Source organism: Rhinolophus hipposideros, assembly GCF_964194185.1.
Source record: "Rhinolophus hipposideros genome assembly, chromosome: 1".
Lineage (NCBI taxonomy): Eukaryota > Metazoa > Chordata > Mammalia > Chiroptera > Rhinolophidae > Rhinolophus > Rhinolophus hipposideros.
The window spans coordinates 5,000,825-5,025,169 of record NC_138047.1 but is presented as its reverse complement, the minus strand read 5'-3'; the positions used below and the strand labels follow the sequence as shown (position 1 = coordinate 5,025,169).

At 34.9% G+C, this 24,345-nt stretch overlaps 1 protein-coding gene across 7 annotated transcripts in view; it reads right to left on the bottom strand.

Annotated features, from left to right (window-relative positions):
* Nucleotides 1-24,345, bottom strand: part of UPF2 (UPF2 regulator of nonsense mediated mRNA decay) — a gene marked incomplete at its 3' end in the record, with an annotated part of 98,374 nt that overhangs the window by 49,272 nt on the left and 24,757 nt on the right. For 4 of the 7 annotated variants that reach the window (XM_081050711.1, XM_081050714.1, XM_081050716.1 and 1 more), the window contains exons 5-8: nucleotides 21,827-22,024; nucleotides 13,887-14,039; nucleotides 12,666-12,769; nucleotides 8,059-8,144 (exon numbers count right to left, since the gene is read on the bottom strand). In XM_081050711.1, the coding sequence (XP_080906837.1) occupies nucleotides 8,059-8,144; nucleotides 12,666-12,769; nucleotides 13,887-14,039; nucleotides 21,827-22,024 (541 nt within the window). The remainder of the gene's footprint in view (nucleotides 1-8,058; nucleotides 8,145-12,665; nucleotides 12,770-13,886; nucleotides 14,040-21,826; nucleotides 22,025-24,345) is intronic. The other 3 variants (XM_081050713.1, XM_081050717.1, XM_081050715.1) reach the window with 1 other exon arrangement.

Genomic DNA, 24,345 nt, shown 5'->3' with positions numbered 1-24,345 from the left:
TGTTGGGAATGCAAAATGGTACAGTCACTGTGAAAAACAGTTTGGCAGTTACAAAAATGTTAAACAGTTACCATAAGACATAGCAATTCCACTCCTAGATATATACTCAAGAAAACTGAAAACATACCTATACAAAAACGTGTACACAAAGTCATAGCAGCATTATTCATAACAGCTAAAAAAACAGAAGCAACCCAAATGTCCATCAACTGTTAAGTGGGTAAAATGTGGTATATTTACACAATGGAATATTATTCAGCCTTAAAAAAGAATTCGAATACAGGCTACAACATGAGTGAATCTTGAAAACATTATACTAAGTGAAAGAAGCCAGGCACAAAAGGCCACATTATTGTATGATTTCATTTACACAAAATATTCAGAATAGGCAAATCCAGAGACTGAAAGTAGATTAGTCGTTTCTTAGGGCAGGGGGAGGGTAGGTAGAGAGGAAATGAGATATGAGGTTTCTTTCGGGGGACAAAAATGTTTTCAAATTTGATTGTAGTGACGGTTGCACATATTTATAACACTGAACTATATACTTCAAATGAGTGAATTGTATGGTACATGAATTATAATTCAGTAAAGCTGGGGTTTTTTTAAAAAAAGAACTGTAAAGAACCTTAAGAGGTATCTAGTTTAGTGCTTCCTAAGCCAAACTATACAGACTAGGTAAGATAGCTAAATTCTCTATCACAGAGTATTTACATACAAGTATAAAACTTTTGGTTCCTCATAGGCATTCGAGTAACTATCAAATAATTCATTCTGGCTTTGTTAGCACATTTTTTTGGTCAGCTCAAGCTGAATGAGCTGGACAGATGGAGAAGGAAATCCTGGCCACAGAATAAAGACACTAAATACCGTGTTTCCCCGAAAATAAGACCTACCCGGACAATCAGCTCTAATGAGTCTTTTGGAGCAAAAATTAATATAAGACCTGGTATTATATATTATATTGTACATTATAGTTTATATTTTATATATTAATTATATTGTATTGTATTGTATGTATTGTATTATATTATATTATACCTGGTCTTATACTACAGTAAAACAAAACCAGGTCTTATATTAATTTTTGCCCCAAAAGATACACTAGAGCTGACTGTCCGGCTAGGTCTTATTTTCGGGGAAACACGATAGGATTCGTGTCCTTTGGGGAGGTTGGGTGGGTGAGAAAAAAGCCATACACAGAGGGAGGACTAACAAGTCCTACAGGGTCTAGGAGGGCCTGAGCAACAGTGAAGCTAGGAGAAAGCAGGAGGCTCCTGAATCCAGAGGGCTCACAGAGTAACCTGCCTACCGCTAACACTACCTAACTGGCTACCTAGGAGAATATTCTAGCCTGCTGCTCACTCTAGATGCAATCTCTTTTTTCCCTTCTTACCTCTCCCCTTGAAGGCTATCAGTCTTCTCTTGGATTCAAAGGGTGGAGAAAGGTTTGTGAGTATATGGGGACATGCAGAAAGGAAATGAGAAATAAAAGGAGAGGACTGCAGTACATGACTACTATCTTTCTACTCCAGTCTCCCTAAGGACCGAGCTATAATCCTCAGGGACAAACCAAATCTTGCAGGTATGGTAGAATGATACCTTAGGGTTAAGGACAAAAGACTTCCAAAATTAAAGGCTTTTCTGATCCATGAAAATGTACAACCAACTAGGAAACATCAACTTAGTCTAAGACTCTCCCAAATATGCCATTTTACAGATGTGTAAACACAGGCCTTGGATTTTCTAAACACTGATATCTCTAGAAAAGACTAGAGAGCACTTTTTACAATAGAAAAGTATGCAAATTAGATATCTGCTTTTATACATATTAGTTTTTATATAATTCAGCTAATTTGAAGTGTATATAAAACACAGAAATGTCAGTAAAGAGAAACAGTCAATGTTACTTATAAATTGTAGCCTCAAACAGACTGTCCTCTGTCAGTCAAACCATAACGAGTATTTATTGTTTTCAGTAAGGTAACTTACTAAAGAAATAAACAACGCTCTGTGAGTATTTCTGAAGCTAAGGCAGTAGTGCTAACCCAATGCTCCATGTGCTTCTTCACATTTTCAAATGTTCTTATCCTGGCCAATGGGCTAAGAGTAAAAATGAGGTGTCACCTCTTGTCCAAGGTCCCTAGGAATGAGCTGGCTTCACACACTGTCTTCCCAGGCTATGACAACCCTGGAAGTTGTGGTAGCTATGTGAGATGACATTGTAAACTTCATTTTCAGAGGAATTAAGAGATATATAGTTTTTAAACACAAATGTCGCAGAAGGTTAGACTGAAGCTGCCACATCAGTCCAGATTCGGTGCATTAAGTGAGGTAAATGATAGCAGAAGCCACATGTGAAAAGCCACAAGGGAACTAACAGGGCAGATCTTCAAAATGTACTATATTTATTATTGTTAACCACAATTATTTTTAAAATAAAAAGAAGCAAAAAAGGAAAGGAAAAAATTCCCTTAAAACCTACCAAAGTTCACCAGAAAAATGAAATATATGAAAATTCTGGCCAAATATTTTGCCACGATTATAAAAATACTAAATGAATCCTGAAAGAAGAAATGAGGAAGGGAGACCCAGGGAGAACAGACTGCAGAATGCTGAACAAGAGGCAGAGGATGGAAAAAGAAGACATTGAGAAAGTGATTCGAGAGAGTATGATAGCTAGAAAATAAGTAAGTCAGTCAACATATGCATAATTGGAGTATCTAAAAAGGAAAACCAAAACAAAACAATGGAACAAACATTTAAAGATATTTAAAGAAAATCAGGAAAACTTCCCCGAAGTATTTCACAGGAACACTGAAAGGGCATGGACAATCACGGTAATGATCAACACAAACGCTATCTATCCTAGCCACATTACTGAATTTATTAGACAATGAATTATTTGGGCAGCCACATAAATAAACAAATCAATTACAGAGAGGAAAAAGAATAAAAAGCAGGCTGGCCTCAGCTTTCTCCACAGTAATACCAAATGCCAGATGATCCTGGGGTAATACCCAAAAGACATTTAAGGGGAAAAGGTATGAGCCATGGATCCAATAACCAGCTAAGCTGTCCTTCAAGTAAAAAGTCCAGACATATTATTCTGAACATACAAGAACTCAAGGGATATTTTTTCTCAAGAATTGTTCTTGAGAAAATTATTAGACGATGAACTTCAGCAAACCAACAGGTAACCAGGGAAACCAAACAGGACTAGCAGGGAACATGGAATATTTTAAACTGTAGAACTAAGATAAAAACAAATGAGGGGTTAGAGTGGCAAATCAGAATGTCAATGTTACATTCCCTATTAGGCTATGTTATCAACATAAAAATAAAACAAAAGGAGGGTGAATGGAAAAGAAGAAGGAAAGTCAACTCTGCTGCTTGCCTATGTATAATGCTAGAAGTTAAATATCATTCAAGGCTGACAAATCAAACAATACAAATATAAGCACATTTAAGAGCAGAAATGGAAAACATTAAGATAAGATTACTGACTAATATCAGATGGGTGCAGAGTGGGGTGAGAAGAGAGGAAGAAGGGGACATGGGCTATTTTATCATTACTCATGATAGGAAACAAGATTGTCTAAACAAATGATCATTAAGCAAACCTATAATCATAAAAGCAACTACTAAAACAAATACACAATCCTTCCTAAAGTCAGAAAACACGTATACCCACACATGTATACTAAGTAAGACAATACAAACAGAACACATAATGAAAGACTTAAAAAATTAAAACCAAAAAGACAAATAATATAACAGAACTCAGACTAACCTTATCTGCCTTAGCAAAAATGTAAAAGCCTAACTTACTTATAATAAAAATATTTTCATAATGGGTCTCAAAGTAAAATTCAATTCAATGATATACAAAGAGACTCAAGTAAAATAAAGTGATTCTAAAAGACTGAATATAAAAGGGCAAAAGTATACCAAAAAATATATATACAAATAAAAAGATAGCAGAAATCATAATCGTAATACCAGGTAAGGTAGTATTAAGACCAAAAAAGCATTAAATAAGACAAAGAAGAACACTTTATAATGATAAAAGGTGCAATTCACAATGAGATATGTCTTATCTTCACACCAAATAGTACAACAGTAATGGTCAGAAAGCTGAGATCGTAGTCGTTATCAGGAAAAACAACACACATCAACAGTAGCAGTCTTCAATTCACCTCTCAACCAAGGACTCCTAATCAAGCAGGCAAAAGAGGTCAAGAAAACGGAAGACCTTAATAAAATAGGTAATAATGTAAACCTGTCTGATAATACATTTAACTCTGCACCATAAAAACAAAGAATGTAACCTTGTTAAAATATACTCATGAAACCTTCATAAAAATTGACTATATAATAGACCACAAAGTAAATTTCAAAAAAAATTCCAAAAAGTAAAAACAGTAGATAGTATTATTCTCTAATTACAGTGCAATAAAAATTGTAAATTATTAACCATGTCAGAAAACAAACACCCCACTACCCAGAAATTTGAAATCTCTCTCAAATATCTCCTTAGGTAACAAAAGAAAATAGAAACTAAAATTGGAGAATTTCTTGAAAACATAAAAATAGAAATCACCACATGTCAAAACAAAGAGATACAGCGAAAACCATGCTCAGAGGACAATTATTAAATGCCAAAAAAGGAACAAAATGAATGAAAGAAACCGAAAAAGGAGAAATTTAACAAAGATGAAAGCCAAAAACAATGAGTAAGAAAACAGTAAAATAGTAGAATAAGTACATAAATAAGTCTAGAGATTTTTTGGTTAAAAAAAAACTAAAATGGATAAACCACTAGTTAAAATATCAAGAGGAGAAAAGGGGAAATACAAATATAGCATTGTTTGTAATGGCAAAGACTGAAATGTCCAAAATGGTTAAATATAGTACATTCATTAAAAGAACAAGGGAAATCTTTATGTATTGATGTGAAAAGCTCTCCAAGATATACTGTTAAGTAAAAACAGTAAAGTTAAGAATAGATACAGTAAGTTGCCCTTGTTAAAAAAAACGTTATATAACAAATCTACAATGGCATTTTCTTATACCACATGCAAAAGAAACTTTGGAAGGATACACAAGAATCAAGACAGTGGTTTCCCACTGGGAGGAATGGGAACTAGGTAGACAGGGAAGACAAGTATAGGAAGGATACTTTCCAGCACATAATCTTTTATACTTTTGGGTTTTGAGCCCTGTGAATATATTACTTATTTTTCAAAATAAAATTTTAAATTTGCATATGACCATCAACTCATCAAATATTTTCCAGCACTTAAGTGTGTACCAAACACTACACTCGGCGTTGGAGATGTACAACATGAAAAGATCTAGTCCTCTCTTTTAAAGAGTGTATAGTTTTTACAGTTTAGTAGGGATACAGGCCACAAATCAACATTTTTTATGATGTTATACAATGTGTGTCATTCTTCATATGAATATATATTGAAAGTGCTCTAAAAAAGTACCTATATTTACATAAAGGAAATAAGGATGGTTGTTCAGAGAAGCTACCTCTGATACTAAGAGCCAGAGATTTTCAGAAAAAGAAAGGATATCCCAGATACAGCAGAAAACAAAGGCCTGGAAGTAGAGAGCAAAGGGTAGTCAAGCAATCATTACAAATTAGGATTTTGCAAGAGGAAGAGTGGCTAGAATTAATACTGAATAAGTTGAAAGGGGCTAGATAAGAAAGGATGTCATGTTATCACCTTCTATCTGTCAGGCACTGCACAAAGTGCTGGGGATAAAAAAATAAACGTGGCCTCCTTCCTGAAGCTTCTTCTACGGTATAGGTCAATGTCCAGGGAAACCAACAAAGAAGTTTTGCAGTAGTTTGATGCCGTGACCTTTCCTGTTTCTGGCTCTTTGCACATACTGTTGCCTGTATCAGAAATGCTCTCTCTACATTCCTCACCCATCCCGAATCTAGCTAATTCCTTTCTCAGGACCCAGATTAAATGCCCCTTGTTCCAGGCAGCCTTTTCTTTCCCAAGACTAAATCAATCAGTTCCACTTGCTATATACTTCAAATGCTGTAACTGGTCTTGGTAACTGCACTTCTAATTCCTTATCTTCCTCTCCAAGCTGTAATCTGTCTGAATACAAGAGCCACATCTGTCTTGCTCAACACTCTCTCCAGCACCAATCACGAGTACAAAGTAAACCCTTCAGGAATTAGTCAATGAATGAAACAATTGTAGAACATTATCTTTCCTGATCTCTCAGGTTGATTATAAGAAACTTAAATTATTATATTTCAGATATAGAAGACTATCTGGTCTCTTCCTCATGTCTCCAAAATGTTATACATTTATTTAAGTACATGTATATTTTTCTTCTCTCCTCTCAAACCATAAATTGTTACTTTCTACTATTTTTAAGTCCACTTTTTCTAGCAGATTCCAGCTACTTCTAATGTGCCATTATATGCTGAGCTAAAAGCAGATAAATTCAGTTATAAAGACTATAAATATTGGCATAAAACCAATAATAGCACATGGGTTTCGAGGACTTTTTTTTTTTTTTTTTTTGGACAGGGAGCAGATCGTGGTGGAGTGGAATGGAATGGGAATACAGAGAGACAAGATGCTCTTTTATAAGTAAACTACTTAAATATCATTGTATGATTTCCTTTGTTAACAAAGCCTTTTTTTTTCTTTTTGCTAACTGTAGTTTACTCTCTGTTATACAATTCCAGATAATTGTTACACACCTTTCTTCATTCAAATAAACAGTTGGAAAAAAAAGTGAAAGCAACCATTCCATTGTATAAGGTAAAGAAAAGCATCACTTGAAAAAAATCGATCCAACTAATGAGGAGAAAAAATTTCAGTTTTCATCAATTCAAGGTTAACATCTTTTCCCATTTATAAATTATATGAAAGTGGAATGTGTCTCACAATCAAAACCTTAAAATTTGCAAGTTTTTTCTTTCTTAGTTGTACATAACATAACGAAACATCTCATAATTGACGGCACCTTACGTTTAATGACATGCAGTATATAATTTTATGTAAAAATATTCGTCTTTTTTACTTTCTCAACTAGATGATTCTTAATTATCTACTCATGATATTAGCACATTCCATCTGTTTTGCCTCACTAAAATGAAAAATCAAATACTCACATTAATGATGCTGACAGGAGATAAACACCAATATGAAAAAAATAAAGTAGTGATTTGGTTTCACTGAGAAATTTTACCATTAAGAGACACTGGACCTCTAACAATCAATGGACCAAATTAAAACCTAGCTTTAAGAAACCTTTAGTGAAATCCCTCAGAATCCGTATCTTTTGGGGAAAGTATCTTAGCTATGCTGTATGTAATCAATATAATAGTTAACTAAATTCTTTAATTATTTATTGTTGAATACACAGAAATGAATCTTCTTCAGGTTCCTAAGGCGAATAGTCTATGAGTGGTCCTGAAATATGCAGGCGAAGTAGGAATTTTAATTCAGTACAATTTAGCATTAGAATCCTAATTAGAGCATTGGAATTCTCTAAAGCATTATGTAACTAACTGAATATGCTTCTTGAATTACTAGCAACACAATCACTAATGGGACTTCCAATTCTAAACCAGAATAACTACCAAAAAAACTTGACAATTTTCATTTAATCTCAACTGCAAATATTAGATACACTCAATTACTCTGACACTTACACAAAATAAAAACTCTCCAAAAAACTTATATACCATATATTATTTTTTCTCTTCAGAGGCAAAAGTGTAAACCAATTGCTTCTAGCAATGATTAAGTCATTATTTTTATTAAGTCACTATTAATCTTAAAACATTTTCTCTTAAAATAACAGAAAAGCAACAAAAGAAATATTTCCACTTAGAGCTAATGAAAAAAAGAACAAAAATCAACGAGAAACAAGCTTTAGAAAATATGCTAATAATAATGTCTGTTGACAAGAGATATTTTTAAAGAGGTAATTAAATAAAAGCTTTGATCTTACAATTATAATCATCACTGCAGAGTAAAAACACTAACAAATTACTCTTTTTTTAATACCTACCTTTGTCTGGGAACTATAAAGAGGGCCCGGACCAACTTCTTCCTATTTGCTTTTGTGTTCATGTTCATGCAAAAATCCATTGCTGCCTATAGGAGAAAAAGCAAACTTTTTTCTTAACAAAAATTTTGATTTAGCCACTGAAAGCAGAAATGCTGGATTTTACAATGGGTTTCTACTTGTTCCTCAACATTTCAAAAAGATCACTAAACTGAAATTCTTCTCTACTTATATATCTCAAAATACATGTTTTACAAACTTAATTGCAACCTAGTGTTAGAAACAGAACTTTGAGAGGGTAAAGTGAAGAATATGAGATGTTTGGCAAATGATTATATGAAATGTACAATCAATGCCTTTGACCTCTTTAAAGTCAAGTAAATCAATGTTAATATCAAGGAAGTTTTCTGACAGAATTAGAAAGCGGCAAGAACAGTTACCAGGAGCCAAGAAAACTACCAAGGCTAATAAGGACAATTAAAAAGGAATAAAGATGAACTAGGTATGAGAGACAGGCACAGATTCTTCCCAGGAATGTGGAAGAGTTGACTGCATCGACACTGACTTTAAAGGTTCAGTGTTGACAATGATGTTTGATAACTTTCAAGAAACCACATCACAGGACTATAATAAATATACACAATTGTCATTAAATATAGCAATCCACCGTTCTATATTTTAATAACAAAAATATGTTCAATATTTCATCAATATGTCTAACATCAAATATAAGTGTAAAAGAAAAGCTAGGAGAGGTTGTATGTTCTGGGAGACAATTGGAAAACAAAAATGTAAGTAACTGATATTTTTTAAATACAGGTGTGTATATTTTTTAATGTTAAAAAAGAGTTTCAACATACTTGGTTTAAGAAAATAACAAGTTTAAGTTATACTTTAAGGAATAAACTATTATCAAATATCCTTTTGAGTTTCTCAAATATTTTCCTTCTACAGGTTCATAGGATTATTTTATCGTCAATCTCAATCTTTAGGTAGATTTGTGGGTCAGATGTAAATAAAAGCCTCTCAGATTTTCCTGAACTATGAAGGATTTCTACTTCTTACCTCCCATTTGAGTAAAACTGTTGATGAAATAAATGCCACAATAGATGTTGACGAGCTCACACTGAAAGTGTTCACCAAGATTAGACTTCACACCATTAGTCCAGAGATTAACGTTAGTTAGTGTCACTGAAGTTGATATGCAAACCCCCCACCACTAAATACAACTGGCTTTAAAAAATATATATTTATCAAGAGAATAAAATCAATTCTTTTCTACTTATAAAGGGAATACAATAAATGTTATTGAAGTTTACAATTTATAACAGTAAAGCTTATTATAGCTAATTAGAATAACAAAAACTGAAAATACACTCAAGCTCCTTCAAGCAATTCACTCATAATGAAACATTGAAAAATTCTGAACCTAATAATAACAATCCCAAAGGTCATGTAGTCAGAAAAGAAAATCGGCAAAAACTAGAAAACTTTTCTCTTACACACATACACCCCCCCCCCAAAAAAAAAACAACAAAAAATAGCTCTAATATCAACATTTTTGAAAGATAGAATATTAAGAAAAATTTTAAATGGCTAATAAATGGCCTATGTTTCAACATAATTAGGAAACATAAAAAGTACTTCAATAACTATTTTATAACATTATCCTTTAAAATACATATGTATTTTGCATAATCTAAGTAAATGTTATAAAAATAGACAAATCAATAAACACCTTCCCTACCATAATAAAAGGTCAGTTAGATGGAAAAAAAAAACAAAAACTAATGTTTAAAACTCTCCACAGATTAGGAGTTTGTAAAGCATATCAACGCCTGGTACACACGGTAGGGGTTCAATAAATATGTAGAATAAATGAATAAAAGACTACATGAGTGGGAAAACTGCCAGAATTAATAAATCTGAGGAAATTAAAAAAGAAAAACACGTCTCACATGAATATTAATTCTTAGATTTAACCAGTCCTGCCCTGTGAGTAGAATAGGAAGCAAAGGAGTCGCCATGGTGTTGTCTGTTTGCCTGGGTTACAACTGCTGCTTGACAACTCAATCAGCAGTTTTTTTAAAACTTGTTTCAAAACATTTTAGGTAATGAAAGACAGTTCAACAACCATTTTTTATTTTATTAAATAAAATTCTTCTGATCATCAAATGCATGCAGAAACACGCATTACCGTAAATGACACTGGGTTTATACATTGTTATATAATTAATGAATTCAAAGAATTCTTAGATTTTTCTACCTATTTCCCAAATACTTTTCCCTTTTAAACCATCTGGACCTTTGCCAACATAAATGGAAGAAATTTCTTTGATGAGAAAGCTGACTCTCAGAGGAACCCACTGGAATCCAACAGGGAAGAGTGGCCCCCTGTTTTTCACCTGGCCCTCAGAAAGCTAATTCAGAATTTGATATGTGGTCATCAGTGACAACCGTTCTTAATACTGAGCTGGGCACAAACGGATACTTTTCAATAAAGATTCACAACAACATTGTTACTAATATTCAAAACCGACAGGATCCTTCCCACCTTCAGCATCTCAAAATGAGTGGGGGTGGGGCAGCATTGCTCAGGTTATCTCTCTTTCATCCTGTTTATATCCAATGAATGCATGAAAATTTAGCAGGAAAGAGGTTCAATCATATCGTAAACTTACAAAAATAAGCAATTGCTTAAGAGGTGGTTTCTGCTATATTTTACAGAAGAAAAGGAGAGACTATCTCTTAAATAAACAAATAAATCTGTAATTACTGTTTCTGAAAACAACACATAGATCTAATCACTGCTAGAAGTAAGCCAATTTGGAATTAGAGTTTGAAGCCTGTCTGATTATATGAATAGTTACTAAAATACATCTAAGTTATTTAAAGCAGAGCTAAACAAGCTTAAAGTCGAAAATAAGCTAACTTCTATAGTTCTCTACAGGAGACCCTCAAAGCATTATGGGGAAAAAAGATAAAAGATTACATTATACTTTGACAAAAATATGGCCTAAAGCAACAATTTTCGAACTTTGGATTTCAAGAGCCTTTCATGCTCTTAATTATCAAGGATCAGAAAGAACTTCATTTATGTGGATTACATTTATTGGTATTTACTATATTAGAAATAAAACTGAGAACCTTTAAACAATAAACCTTTACTAATTCAATAAAAATACCAATAAACATGTTAATATTTTTTGGAAATAACTATTTTTCTAAATGAACAAAAAATTAGTGACAGAAGAGTGGCACTCTTTTAGAAGATAGCTGGATTCTCGTATCTATTTATGTATTCAGTCTGCTATGATATGTTGTATTGGATGAGATATGTGAAGAAAATCCAGCTTCACACATACATACAACTGGAAAAAGGAAATGCATTTTAATATCCTTCTCAGGATTTATAGGTATTTTCTGATACTACACAAAAACTCGACAAGTGGTAGTTTCTTAAGGGTTAGGTGAAATGTGGAATCTGAAGCCACATCAATCAACTTCTCATGCTGTTAGTATAAAATCCATCTTGCACTTTGGCTCTGTAACACCCAAGCAAGATTTTGTTAACACTGTGTACTGGCCATTTAGAACAATGGTTCACTGAACTAAGCAGATCCTCCAAAAACATACATAACAATTCAAAATTACATTATTGAATATCACCACCAATCCCATCAGAGAAGTCTCATCAATAAAGTCTCGTCAGAAAAGAACAGGGAGCTGTCAAGTTTATGGTGATGGATGTAAATTTTCCAAAATTTTAATCTTTGATTGAAAATTCAAATGTGTTCACCAGCAATTAAATACTTCGTTGTTTTTCTTAAAGTGAGAGGTTCACCTTGTTCATGTTAGAAAAATCTGCTAAATACCCAAGTTTGAATAACCACAGTTTGTCCACCAGTTCTTTCAAGTAAAACTGGTATTTTATGAAAAAAGCAACTAGTTCAGCTTGCAACTCAAACACAAGTGGTTTTTCTCAGGACAGCAGTGAGACAGCAGAAATGCTTTATATGTCCTTCCCTTTTCATCAGGTTAAAAGGATGTGCACTCAAAGGTTGAAATGAAATAATATCACTCATTTTTATGGATTCATCAAAGAGATTCTTAAGTCAAAGCAGCATTGTTCTTTTCACTGCAAATGCATGGCAGTGAAGATAACAGGGCTGTTAGTACGTTTGCTACCATTGCGTTTTGATTTGTGCAAAGTCCTGTCAAAAACAGTGAAAAAGGGAAAAAAAAATCCTTAAAATTAGTATAAAAAGAGTTTTGACCTTACAGACCCCCTAAAGGTGCCTTGGAAGACACCAGGAATCTACAGAGCATACTTTAAAGAATTTCTGATCTATTTTCTAAACTGTGGGGTCCCTCTGTAAAGAGGAGAGGTGTCACGCCAACAGGATTCTAGAGACAGTTCCACTTCCCCCCCCAAAAAACCCTATAAATTGGCTCTAATTTTATGTTTATTTTGGATTCCCATATAAGATCCCATTTGAAGAAATGGTTCATTCTATGGCTAAAATAGTCCGAAAATCAGAGACATTCCTAATTAGAGCTATCCTACATGGTCTATATGCTTGAGCAAAGTTACACAGAGACAATCATACCTTGTCTATCAGATCTCTGTTGACACAGTTGGGCAATTGCTGGAGGAAAGCATCTACTATGAGCTTGAGATGAGATCCGGTGCTGGCTTCTTCATCCTCTTGTTCTAACATAAAATTAGTTTTTAAGTAGGTTAAAAATATAGAGACAATATAAAGTTAAAAACAGCCAATTACTAGTTATTTGGGAAATAGATAATCTACAGTACTTTTCCTACCCATGAAAAAATGAAGCATTTTTAAAGAATATTACCCTAGAAAGTTTGGGTATCTCTAGAATCACAACCTCGGGTTACTCCAGTCTTTCAGATATCAACTCTAAAAAGGCAAACTTTTGCACTGGACACAAAAATCTGAATCATACACTACATGTAGTTTTTATAGTACAGCTGTTATTTTCATCTGCCGCGCATCCCTTCCCACAAGGATTCAATTAACAGCACCTCACTGCTCTTCTTTGAAGGCAATCCCTGGGGTTTTGATGGGGAAGGGTGCTGGCAGGTCACAGCACACCACACTCCCCTCAGCCATAGGTAAAGCATGCCGGACCAGCCAAGCGCTTCCATGACACTTATAGGCAGACAGTGGGAGAGAATCTCTCCTTTCTTTGATGTCACTAGCTGGTATGATTTGAGCCTGGGGCAGCCTCTAGCCCTGACCACCCTCCCTTCATGACATAGAGAAAGAGAATCTGCAGTAGGAAACAATGAAGCCAACAGAAAGAAAAGCAATACTGACAGGAGATATCCTTCTAAATAAAGAATCCTAACTAATGAAACTAACAATGTATTTTTTTTATTAAATATATTTTTTATTTTATTTTTGTTTTTTTAAATAGTATTTTTATTATTAAATACAAAACATTACTCAATTATAATATCACAGCTGAACTCATACTAGTAGTTGTCTTTTATCTTGCAACCATTTTAGAATAACTTTCAACTCCAATTATGTTAAGATTGTAAAGATTATATCATAGAATTAAAATAAATTCAGAATAATGCTAGGAAGTAGAAAAGTATAAGAAATATTTATTAAGATATTTATAAATATTTATGAAATTTATAGTCACATAACATGGGGCATACAATGTTTCTGTTCTAAAGCAAATTCAAAAAAAGTGATGGCATGGAAACAAAAGAAAAATAGGAATTAAAGAGAAAGATCCCTAGAGCTTTATGTACAAAAACTAACCAAAATTAAAACTGGCAAAAGAGTGAGTACCTTGCTCATCAAGAAGTTTCTTTGTAAGATCTTCAGCTTCATCCGTACTCTCTAGCTCCAAGGTGTCATCATTAATTTCTAGGTTCTCCAACTCAAGTTCCAAATCATCAGGATTTGATACCTCCTTGGTATCCTTAGGTTCTTTTGCCTCTGCTTGAAAACAAAGAATCAGTATCTCGGAATTAAAAGTCATACTGAAATCTTGCTACAAAAAAATTGATAAGGATTCACAAAATGTGCATCATTTGTCTTAGAATCTATATATTTATCTGGCAACATTTGAGTATAAATTTAATGTACACTCGTATTCAGATTTTATAAAATAACATTATGCTCACTGAGGACCAAGACCCTTTGATTAGGTATGTTATCTGTTCTCCAAATGAATAAATGGATGGATGCAAAGGATGGACAGAGACAAACACAGCATGAGGATTTGTCATAAAGTGAAGGGGAAATAAAGTTGATTAGGTAAAGTGGACTCAGATTAAGGAGGGTCTCAAACTCCAAGATGATGAGTTCAGACTTTTTCCTTTTACACAGTATCACCTTTGCTGGGTCATGAGAACATTTAAATGTGACACGACATGAAGATTAACTTACCAACAATATATAAGATAAATCAGAAAGATAGGAAAGACTAGATGTAGAAAGACCAATTAAGAAAACATCCTAGATTAGAGGAAACAAAAAAATTCACCAAAACAAAACAGCTGGGAATTGGTAAAGGTTAAATGGGAAAGATAAAAAAAAGAGGAACTGAACTTGATTTAAAAAGATTGGGATAATGTTGATAATTATTGCTGGGTGATAGGTAATTGCCAGTTCACTATACTAGCCTTACTTTTATATTTGAAAATTATTGTAAGTAAAAAACAAAACTCCTCAGTTCCGAACTTATGCTTCAAAGAGTGGTGAAATCACAGTATAAGTGACTGAAACTTACATTTTTCAGCCTCACCTTCTCTCAGTCTTCTAAATCTCATAATTTCTGCACTGAAAGTAGAAATGTTTTTTTGTTTGTTTGTTTTTTATTGGGGAATGTTGGGGAACAGTCAGTGTGTTTTTCCAGGACGCATCAGCTCCAAGTCAAGTCATTGTCCTTCAATTTAATAGAGGGTGCAGCTCAGCTCCAGTTACTGTTTTCAATTTTTAGTTGCAGGGGGCGCAGCCCACCATCCCATGCGGGATTCCCGGCAACCTTGTTGTTAAGAGCTCATGCTCTAACCAACTGAGCCACCGGCACCAGCCATCCCAGAAAGCAGAATTGTTTTACTGATACATGATACCATACCACACTTGGGAGAATCAAAACTAACTACTATGGATTGGTTTTGCGGCTTCTACATGGAGACAGATTAGTATTTTCTCATTCATTCTTTCTTTCATTTAACTATCATTGAAATTGTTACTGTAACACATGCTAAATACTATTCTAAGCACCAAGGATATTGCATTTCCCCGAAAATAAAACCTAGCCAGACAATCAGCTCTAATGCATCTTTTGGAGCAAAAGTTAATATAAGAACCAGTCTTATTTTACTATAAGACTGGGTATAATATAACATAATAAATATAATGTAATATAATATAATAATATAATACCAGGTCTTATATTAATTTTTGCTCCAAAAGACACATTAGAGCTGATTGTCCAGCTAGGTCTTACTTTCGGAGAAACACGGTACAACTTTGCACCAGACAAAACCTTGCCTGTATAGTCTATACACTCACTGTCCAGTGTTCCCTGATGTCTGGTTCAAAAACCAACATTTACTGATTAGCTACTATGTATTCAGAACTATGCTGAACATACAAAAAAAGTTTAAAATGTAACCTATGTTCTTAAGAAATGTACAATATATCTGAGGAAAATAAACTAATATGTACTTGGGAGTGAAGTGGGGTATGGTGAGGAGAGCGCTACAAGCAGAAAATAGAGCAATGGATGAAGCCTAGGAGGCAAGATGGCTGGCTATTACAGAAACTGAAAAGGAGAAAAAGGTAAGGGTAATGTGGTAACAAACATAGTTGGACAGGAAGACCTGAACCAAACTATGCAAGGTCTTTGAGACAACGTGAAGAAGTTTACATTATATTTGAAAGAAAGGTAAAGCCATTAAGATATTAGATAGGAGAGTAAAGTTAATTTTTTAGAATGCATAGAGGAAGCAAGAGCAAATGCAGAGCAGCCAGGTAGGAGGTACCCTAGCCCAGGTTAAGAGATGCCTGTAGCTTAGATTAGAATGGTAGCAGTACAGATAAAGCAAACCTGAGATACATTGAAGAGATACATAGATTAACTAGATTTGATTACTAAACTGACGACTGCTCCTCTTCCACTGGACCTTGGGAAACACTGGCATTTAAAAGAGCAAATGAAACTGGAAGCCCAAGACAAGTAGAAAGAAAAATCAGGAGGGTTTAGTACCACAGAAGCCCTGGGAAGAAAATGCCCCAAGCAGTAAACTGTGTTAAATGGCTGGAAAAAGCAAATGAGACAAAGACTGGAACTGCCCTGGACAGTACAGCAACATGAAAGTAATTGGCAAGTTGGGCAAAAAGAGTTTCAGGGCAGAGGTGGGATTGGAGCCAGACTGGAATGGATTGAAGAACGAGGAAGCAAGAAACTGAAGACTCCCACTACAGCCAATTCTTTCAAGACACGCTTTTTAAAAGAGAGCAGACAGTAGCTAGAAAGGGATGGGAGGCCCAGGGGGGCTCAAAGTATTCAGTTTGTTTTCTCAAGATAGGAAAATGTTTGTACGCTGAGGTCAGGATCCAGTAGAGATGGGGGGGAGGGGAGAAACTGATACTAAAGATATACAAAAAGGATAATGGATTACACAGCATTCAGGAGAAACAGTGAGTCAAGATTCAGAGTAAGACAGACTGGCCTTTATTAGAAAGCATACAAGTTGACCATAACACCCAGGGAAGAAACATTCTACAAGCACTAAGGCAGGTGGGTTTATAAAGAAGGGGCACAAGGTTGAGGGAGTTCTGCCTGATGGCTTCTATATTCTCTATTAAGTATCTGGCATCTTCTGCTAAGGAGGTGTCATGCAGGGAGTCATGCGGGGTCTCTGGTCCCACTCCCCACATAAGAACGCAGGACATGGTGAGGCCCAAAAGGAACACCCACGGAGCCATAGGTAGGGGAGTCATGCCACCATAGTCTCGCTGGCGGCTGGGTTGGAGACACAGGAAGCAGAAGCCATACTATCCACAACCTGCCATCCATTTGTCTCTGCCAAACAACCGACTGCACTTGCTAGCTGCAATCCGCCGTGCTAGCTGCCATCCGCTCTTGCTAGCTCAGCCACCACCTTCTTGCTAGCCCCCATTTGCTGCTAGCGTAGCCACAGCAGTTATATTAGTGGCCAGTGGCTCACTGGTTACAGCTGACGGCCATCCAATCACAGTTGATGGCCATTTACTACCTGAGCCAGCACCTTTCCACGTGAGGCCAAGAGCCTGGAAACTGCACTCCTGGCTCTGTCCCCACAGGAGGGAAGCAAAATAAAAACTGGAGAAAGAATGAAAATATGTTGTGGAATGTGGGAGAATGAGTTGAGAACAGAAATGCTGTCAGGTTTCCAAGCAGTGTTAAGGGCCTGATTAAGGTTGATGATCATGAAATTATAAAGTTATCAGCCTATAACTGATCATCTCTAGGAAAGCGCAACAGTTTGGATACAGAAATCAATAAGGTGGGTGGCTGAGTTCATCCACGGTTAAACTTGACAAGCAGATGTGAATGAAGGACAGAGGGCAAAGAATGTACAAGAGAGATACTAAAGACGTACTATACCAGAAAGCAATCTAGAAGAGGATGGCCCACCCCCATGGCTCCTGTCAAAATCCATACCAAGCTTCAAAGTCTGTCACGAAGGTCCATTCATTTCTTCTCTAGGGTTTTATCTGCTCACCAGCCATGTGCACTGCGTCCACTGTCTTAACTGCCACAGTGCTTTGTACTGTGTTTTATATTTATAGCTCACTCCTGCTTTACTGTGTGGCCCTGGCTGCCCCTCACTAATGTGACTGTAAGTGCACAGATCCTATGCTCCTATGCCTCTCCCGTGGTACTAAGCACATTATCTCACAAGATAATGTAGACCCACTTCCTGAAAGAGAAACAAGTATTAGGACCCTTCAAGTAAATCAATCTTGTATGATGACAATACGGAAAAACCTAGACATGGCAGAAATCATATAACTTTTTCAAATCCTTAAAAGTGTAAAAAATACGGGGGTGACTAATGTTTTAGGAGCTAGTCCTCACGGGGGCTTCAACAGCATCTATGAGGAAATGCCCTTTTTAACATTTTAACTAAAATGTTAGCAGATATCTAAAATAACTGTTTTATATGTACTACTCCCTATACTTTTGAAATACCTGAAATATCTCACTACTACTCTTCATAAAATATTAATTTACCTTAAGGTGAAAATATCTTTGCGATCAACCAAGAGGTTTTACCATTTTCAGAGCACACAAGGGCCTTATAAGGCTCTCCCCATAGGATGACTCTACTACGTTTTTCACAAAAACAGCAAACTTTTAAGGTTCAGTGTATTTCAACTTAGGTTTTGAAAAAGAATGTTATACAAAGTAAGAAATTGTTTTACTATTCTTCTAACTAGTATCCTAACAAGTACCACCCCACTCGTTTCAATATATATAGCACAAAACATTCTTTTTTAAAAAAAAAAAAAATTAAGTTAGATTATTATACTAAACAAAATAAATCAGACAGAATGAGTTGAGAACCATATGATTTCACTGATATGTGGGATATAAAACTGAAGGTGACAAAGGAACAAGACAAGCAAATAAAGAAAAACTCATAGACACAGACAACAGTTTAGTGGTTATCACAGGGTAAGGGGGCAGGGGGTAGTAGAAGAGGGTAAAGGGGGTCAAATATATGGTGATGGAAGGAGAACTGACTGGGTGGTGAACACATACTGTGAGATATAGATGATGTAATACAGAATTGTACACCTGAAACCTATGTAATTTTACTAACCACTGTCACCCCAGTAAATTTAATAAAAAAGAAATTAAGTTAAAAACCTTTGCGGGCCACTGAGCCTTGAGCCTTTTGAGCAGCTTCTTTTGCTCAGCCCGCTCCATACCCTTAGGAGTGTACTTTCTCTCTTAATAATAATGCTACCTTGAGCTTTGAGCCCTTGAGCCTTTGAGCCTCTTGAGCCTTGCTTTTGGTTGGGGCCCACTCCAAACTCTTTGGAGTGTACTTTCCCTTCTAATAATGAACTTTGAGCCTCTCGAACCTTGTTTTTGCTCGGCCTGCTCCAAATTCTTTATAGTGTACTTTTTCTCCTCATGAGGCCACCTTGAACCCTGAGCCTTGAGCTGCTTCTCTTTGTGCTCGGCCCGCTCCTAATTCTTTGGAGTATACTATCTCTTCTAATAAACTTTTTCACCACTTCACCTCTGTGACTCGTTGAATTCTTTGCTCAAGATGCCTAGAACCTGGTCACTGCACCAAGGATGGCCCAACCCCCGAGAATGTAGCAGCTAGGATTCCCAGTTTTCCTCCCCAAGGCCCGGGTTCGACCCCTGGTGTGAGAGCCAAGCCCAGACATCTCCCCGAGAAGGGCATCCTTCTCTGGTAACAAAACTGCACTATGTTATCTCTGTGATTCTGTACAAACTGCACATCTTTCCTAAGTCTCAGTTTTCTCCTTGATAATATCAGTATCTAAATATCAAAATTACTATGAGGGTAAATGAAGTAATGTATTTGAAAGGACTAACTCAAAAGTAATATCCATTTACTATATATTATATTACACTATTAATATGGTATATTTTAACATGAGAGGGAGACAGATAGCTTTTGATGGAAATAATTTCTCCACATATTTATGTAAATTTATAAACATAATTCAGTTATTCTCATTATCGACTATGATTAAAATCTCATGAGAAGCTTATTAAAATGCACATTCCTAGTCCAAGACCCCAGAGATGCAGATGTAAAACAAAACAAAACAAAACAAAAACCTTTGTGTTTGGTTGAGAATGATGTGTCTGTCAGTGAGGGTTCATGGCCTGTAACGAATGCACCCCGTGGTGGGGGCGGTGACAGTGGGGAAGGCTGTGCCTGTGTGGGGCAGTGCATAGACGGGAATTCTGTACTTTCCACTTAACCTTGCTGTGAAGCTAAAACTGCTCTAAAAAATAAAGTCTACACTAAAAGAAAAACCACTTTTGTATATCAAAGGACATTATCAAGAAAGTAAAAAGACAATTTTTAGAATGGGAGAAAATATTTGCAAATCATATATTTGATTAGGGTTTGGTATCCAGACTAGATACAAAATTTTTATAATAAAAAGACAACCCAATTAAAAAATGGGTAAAGGACACAAATAGACATTTCCACAAAGAAGATGAAAAGATGTTCAACAGCACTAGTCATTAGGAAAATGAGTACAGGATAGCTATAATCAAAAAGAAAATTGGCCAATAGCAAGTGCTGGAGAAGATGTGGAGAAACTGGAATCCTTGTACACTGCTGGAGAGAATGTAAAACGGTTCAACCACTGTAGAAAACAATCTGGCAATTTCTCAAAAAGTTAAACATAAGACCCCACAATTCTACTCCTAGGCATATACTCAACTAATTGAAAACAGGGACTCCAGTACATATTCATAGCAGCACTCTTCAGAATGTTTCCACAAACTGTGGAAACAGTCAAAAGTCCACTAATGGATGACTGATAAACAAACTGGTATGCACACACAATGAAATATAATTCAGCCATTAAAAGGAATGGAGTACTTATAAATGTACAAAGTGGATGTACCTTCAAAACATGATGCTAACTGAAAACATATACAAAAGATCACACAGTGTGTTATTCCAGTTATATGAAATACTCAAAACAGATAAATCTATAGACACAGAACGCAAGCTGGGGGAAGGAAGGATTGGGGAGAAACTGTTCAACGGGTCCTGGAGTGATAGAATGTTTTGGAAGTATGTATTAGAATATTTATATATCAAAAGCAAAGTATATTATGTCCTAATTTTAGTATAAGTCACAAAAATTACTAATCTTAACTTGAACAGCAATATTACACAGTAATTAAGAGCACAGTCATTAGCTAACAGGGCTTACATTGTGGATCTACCACTCACTAGCTGTGTATGTTTTTTAACCCTGGGTAGGTATTTAACCTCTTTGTGCCAGTTTCCTCATCTGAAAAACAGGGATAACAACAGTGGGTATCTCACAGGGTTGTCATGATTAAATGAATTTTTATGTATATTATAAGTGCTAAAATGATGTTTAGCACAAAGTGATTGTTACATAAAAATTATTAGCTATTATTTTCTTAAATGGGCTCCCTAATAAACACATCAGAATGCAAAAGTAACTTTAAAAAAAATTATCTCCTCTCTCTCCAAACCCCTGCCACCATGCCCTTCCATCTCCTTTTCTCCATCACGACAGTTTGGCAGAACTCCCTGTAGGAAACATGATGTGACTGGCATTCAGGACCTTCCACCCTATTAATGATCTCCAAGCTTCTGATTTCTCTAAAGTAACTCCTCCTCACAAAGAGTTAGGGATATCTAGCCTAGAAATAGAGCATTATAGGTATACACTATAGAGCTAACACTTCCCCAACAATCCCAATTGAGATCTCACACAAATTCATTGTATTATAAATAAACATTTTCAAATTATTTCACATTAACTTAAATGTATGGCACTGTTTAAAGAAAGTCAATTATCAGCTTTTCATGTTGCATTCCATATTATCCTGTCATTCATTTAATCTAATGACTCAATGTTCATATTACAAAACTAGTAACTAAAGAAATTTGTTTTCCAAATACTATTTTGAAACTAATTTTTATAGCACTTAACGTAAAAATTTGTCCTTGAGTATTTACCTTTGGAATCATCTTTGCTGGACTCTTTATTCTGACAATTTTTTTCATTATCTTTAAACAGGATGGCGGGAACAAAAGCCTTCAAATCAATGAGGTTTTCATAAAAATTCCGAGCATCTTCGTCTTCCCAGATACCACCTTCCAAGTCATATTCTCCAGGTTTACCAGGTGTAAATATATCAATTCCAGGCCCATGCTCTACAACAAAATAAACCACAGGGAATCAAAACAATTTCTGGTTTAGCATGCTAAATATGACAAGATATTTTATAGTTTCAATTTTATAACTAATGAATCTTGAGTGTTTCAATTAATAGAAGCTTCTTCAATCAACAAGCACTCTGGACTGTTCACATAACAATCATATCATCAAATCATAAAATGTTTTAAGTAAAGCTCCAATCCAGGACAGACGAGAGGACAGCAAAGAATAAAGATGTTTTTCTCTTTAATATTTTAAGCGATTAATATGAGATTAGGTAGCCATTTGATGTATTAGACCTATCTTCATGAAATGTGAAACCAAAATATGAAATATATAAGCCCGGCCTTTCTTAAAACACCCCGCTTCACATCCCACCTCCCGCATTAAGCCTTTCTTTTTCTTTTTGATGTCTCAACCCTCTGTATCACTTATATCACACGTAGACCATAAACCCTTAATTAAGAAGCATTCTTCCTTTTGGTATAGTCCTTGGTAAAAAGTAGATTGCCATAAATGGTCAATTGATAAACTTACCCGGAAGTGAAAAAGATTAAAACAATACATAGATATTTCAGTAGAAGATGGAAAAACATGTACAAATTTACACACAGACACACACACAAACACACACACACACACACACACACACACGTCTACCTTTACATACAACTATAGATTCTTAACTCAGAACATTGAAAGTAATTCATTTCCTACTTCATGATCATGAGACCATTCATGAATTTATCTATTTTAACTGTGCTTCTCTCCAAACCAGAATTACAAATGATCATGCAGATTAAAAATAATCCTAAAAATAATTAGATTATTCATTAAAAGTCATTCAGGGAAAAAAAAGAATAACAGCAAAGACAACAAAATGCTGGATCCCTAACTCATTAATTATATGCCTTGGAACAAATATATTTAAACATCGGACACTAAACCCATACACTATAAAGGAAAAGATTGATAAACTTACAGCTTCTATTTAATGAAAAACATAAACAAACTAGAAGACAAATACTGGCAATATTTATACAAAGGAATTAATATCCATAATATAAAGTGCTCCTGCAAATAAAGACCAAAGTCCCAATAGAAAGATAGATAGAGCCTCTGAACAGATGAGTAAAAGAGCACATGAAAAGATCCTTAACCTCAGTACTAGTAAGGACAATGTTAAATAAAACAAACTTTTATAAGTTTGCCCCATTAGATTATGTTTAAAAGACTGATATCAACAGATGTTGACAGTAAGGAAGTAAGCACTCTCATATCTTAACTAGAGCACAAACTGATAAAGCACTGGGAGAGTGTAATTTGTCAGAGTTTACCAATTTTAAAATAAACAATCTTCCCTCAGAAACAGCAGAAAATGTAAACTAATATTTACAAGGTGTTCACTGTAGCACTGTTTTAACAGAGCAACACTGGAAAGAATCTAAATATCTATTAAGAGAAGAGCTGACAAATTGCATATATATAGTATATACTATGCAATATTATTAATCAGATGTTAAGAGAACTGAGGTAAATCTACCTGAACTGACTGCAGAAGACTCTCAAAAATATATTATTGAAAGAAAAAAGTCATGCAACATAACATCCTACATAAATTAACAGTAAAGCTACAAAGAGATGTCTGATTATATATTTTGCATATACGAATTGTGTTAAAAAAGTCTAGACAGATTCATATCAAACTGTTAACCATGATTATCTTGGAGAATAGAATGGATATGACAGGAGACTTTCTACTCTATAATATGCACGAATATTTTGCAAATCTAAAAAATAACGTACATAATATTTTAAATTGTAAAAAAAAAAAAATTCAACTTCTGATAAGCAAAAAATGCTACCAAGTCAAAAAGCAATCAAAAATTTGGGGAAAATATTTGCAATGCATATAAAAAAAAGAGTAATTTCCTTACTATGCAAAGCACTTTTACAATTCAATTTAAAAAGTAGTAGACAAACATTTCATTTTAATAAAAGGGGTAACAGATTTAAGCCAGTATGTTACAGGGTGCATGCGTGTGTGCATGTGTGTGTGTGTGTGTGTGAGTGTGTGTGTGTGTGTAAAACAGCCAATAAACTTAAAAGATGCTCAACCTCAATGAGAATGTAAAAAGTCAAGAACTGCATTATGTGTAATGAAACACTCATTTTCATATACTCAGTGTCATGTAAATTTCTTTGGAAGAAAATCTGGCATTACATGTTGAAACTTAAAATGCATATAACCTTTTAACCCAGGAATTCTACTTAGGAATTTATTCCTGAAATACTAGCATGCATACAAAAAATCGTA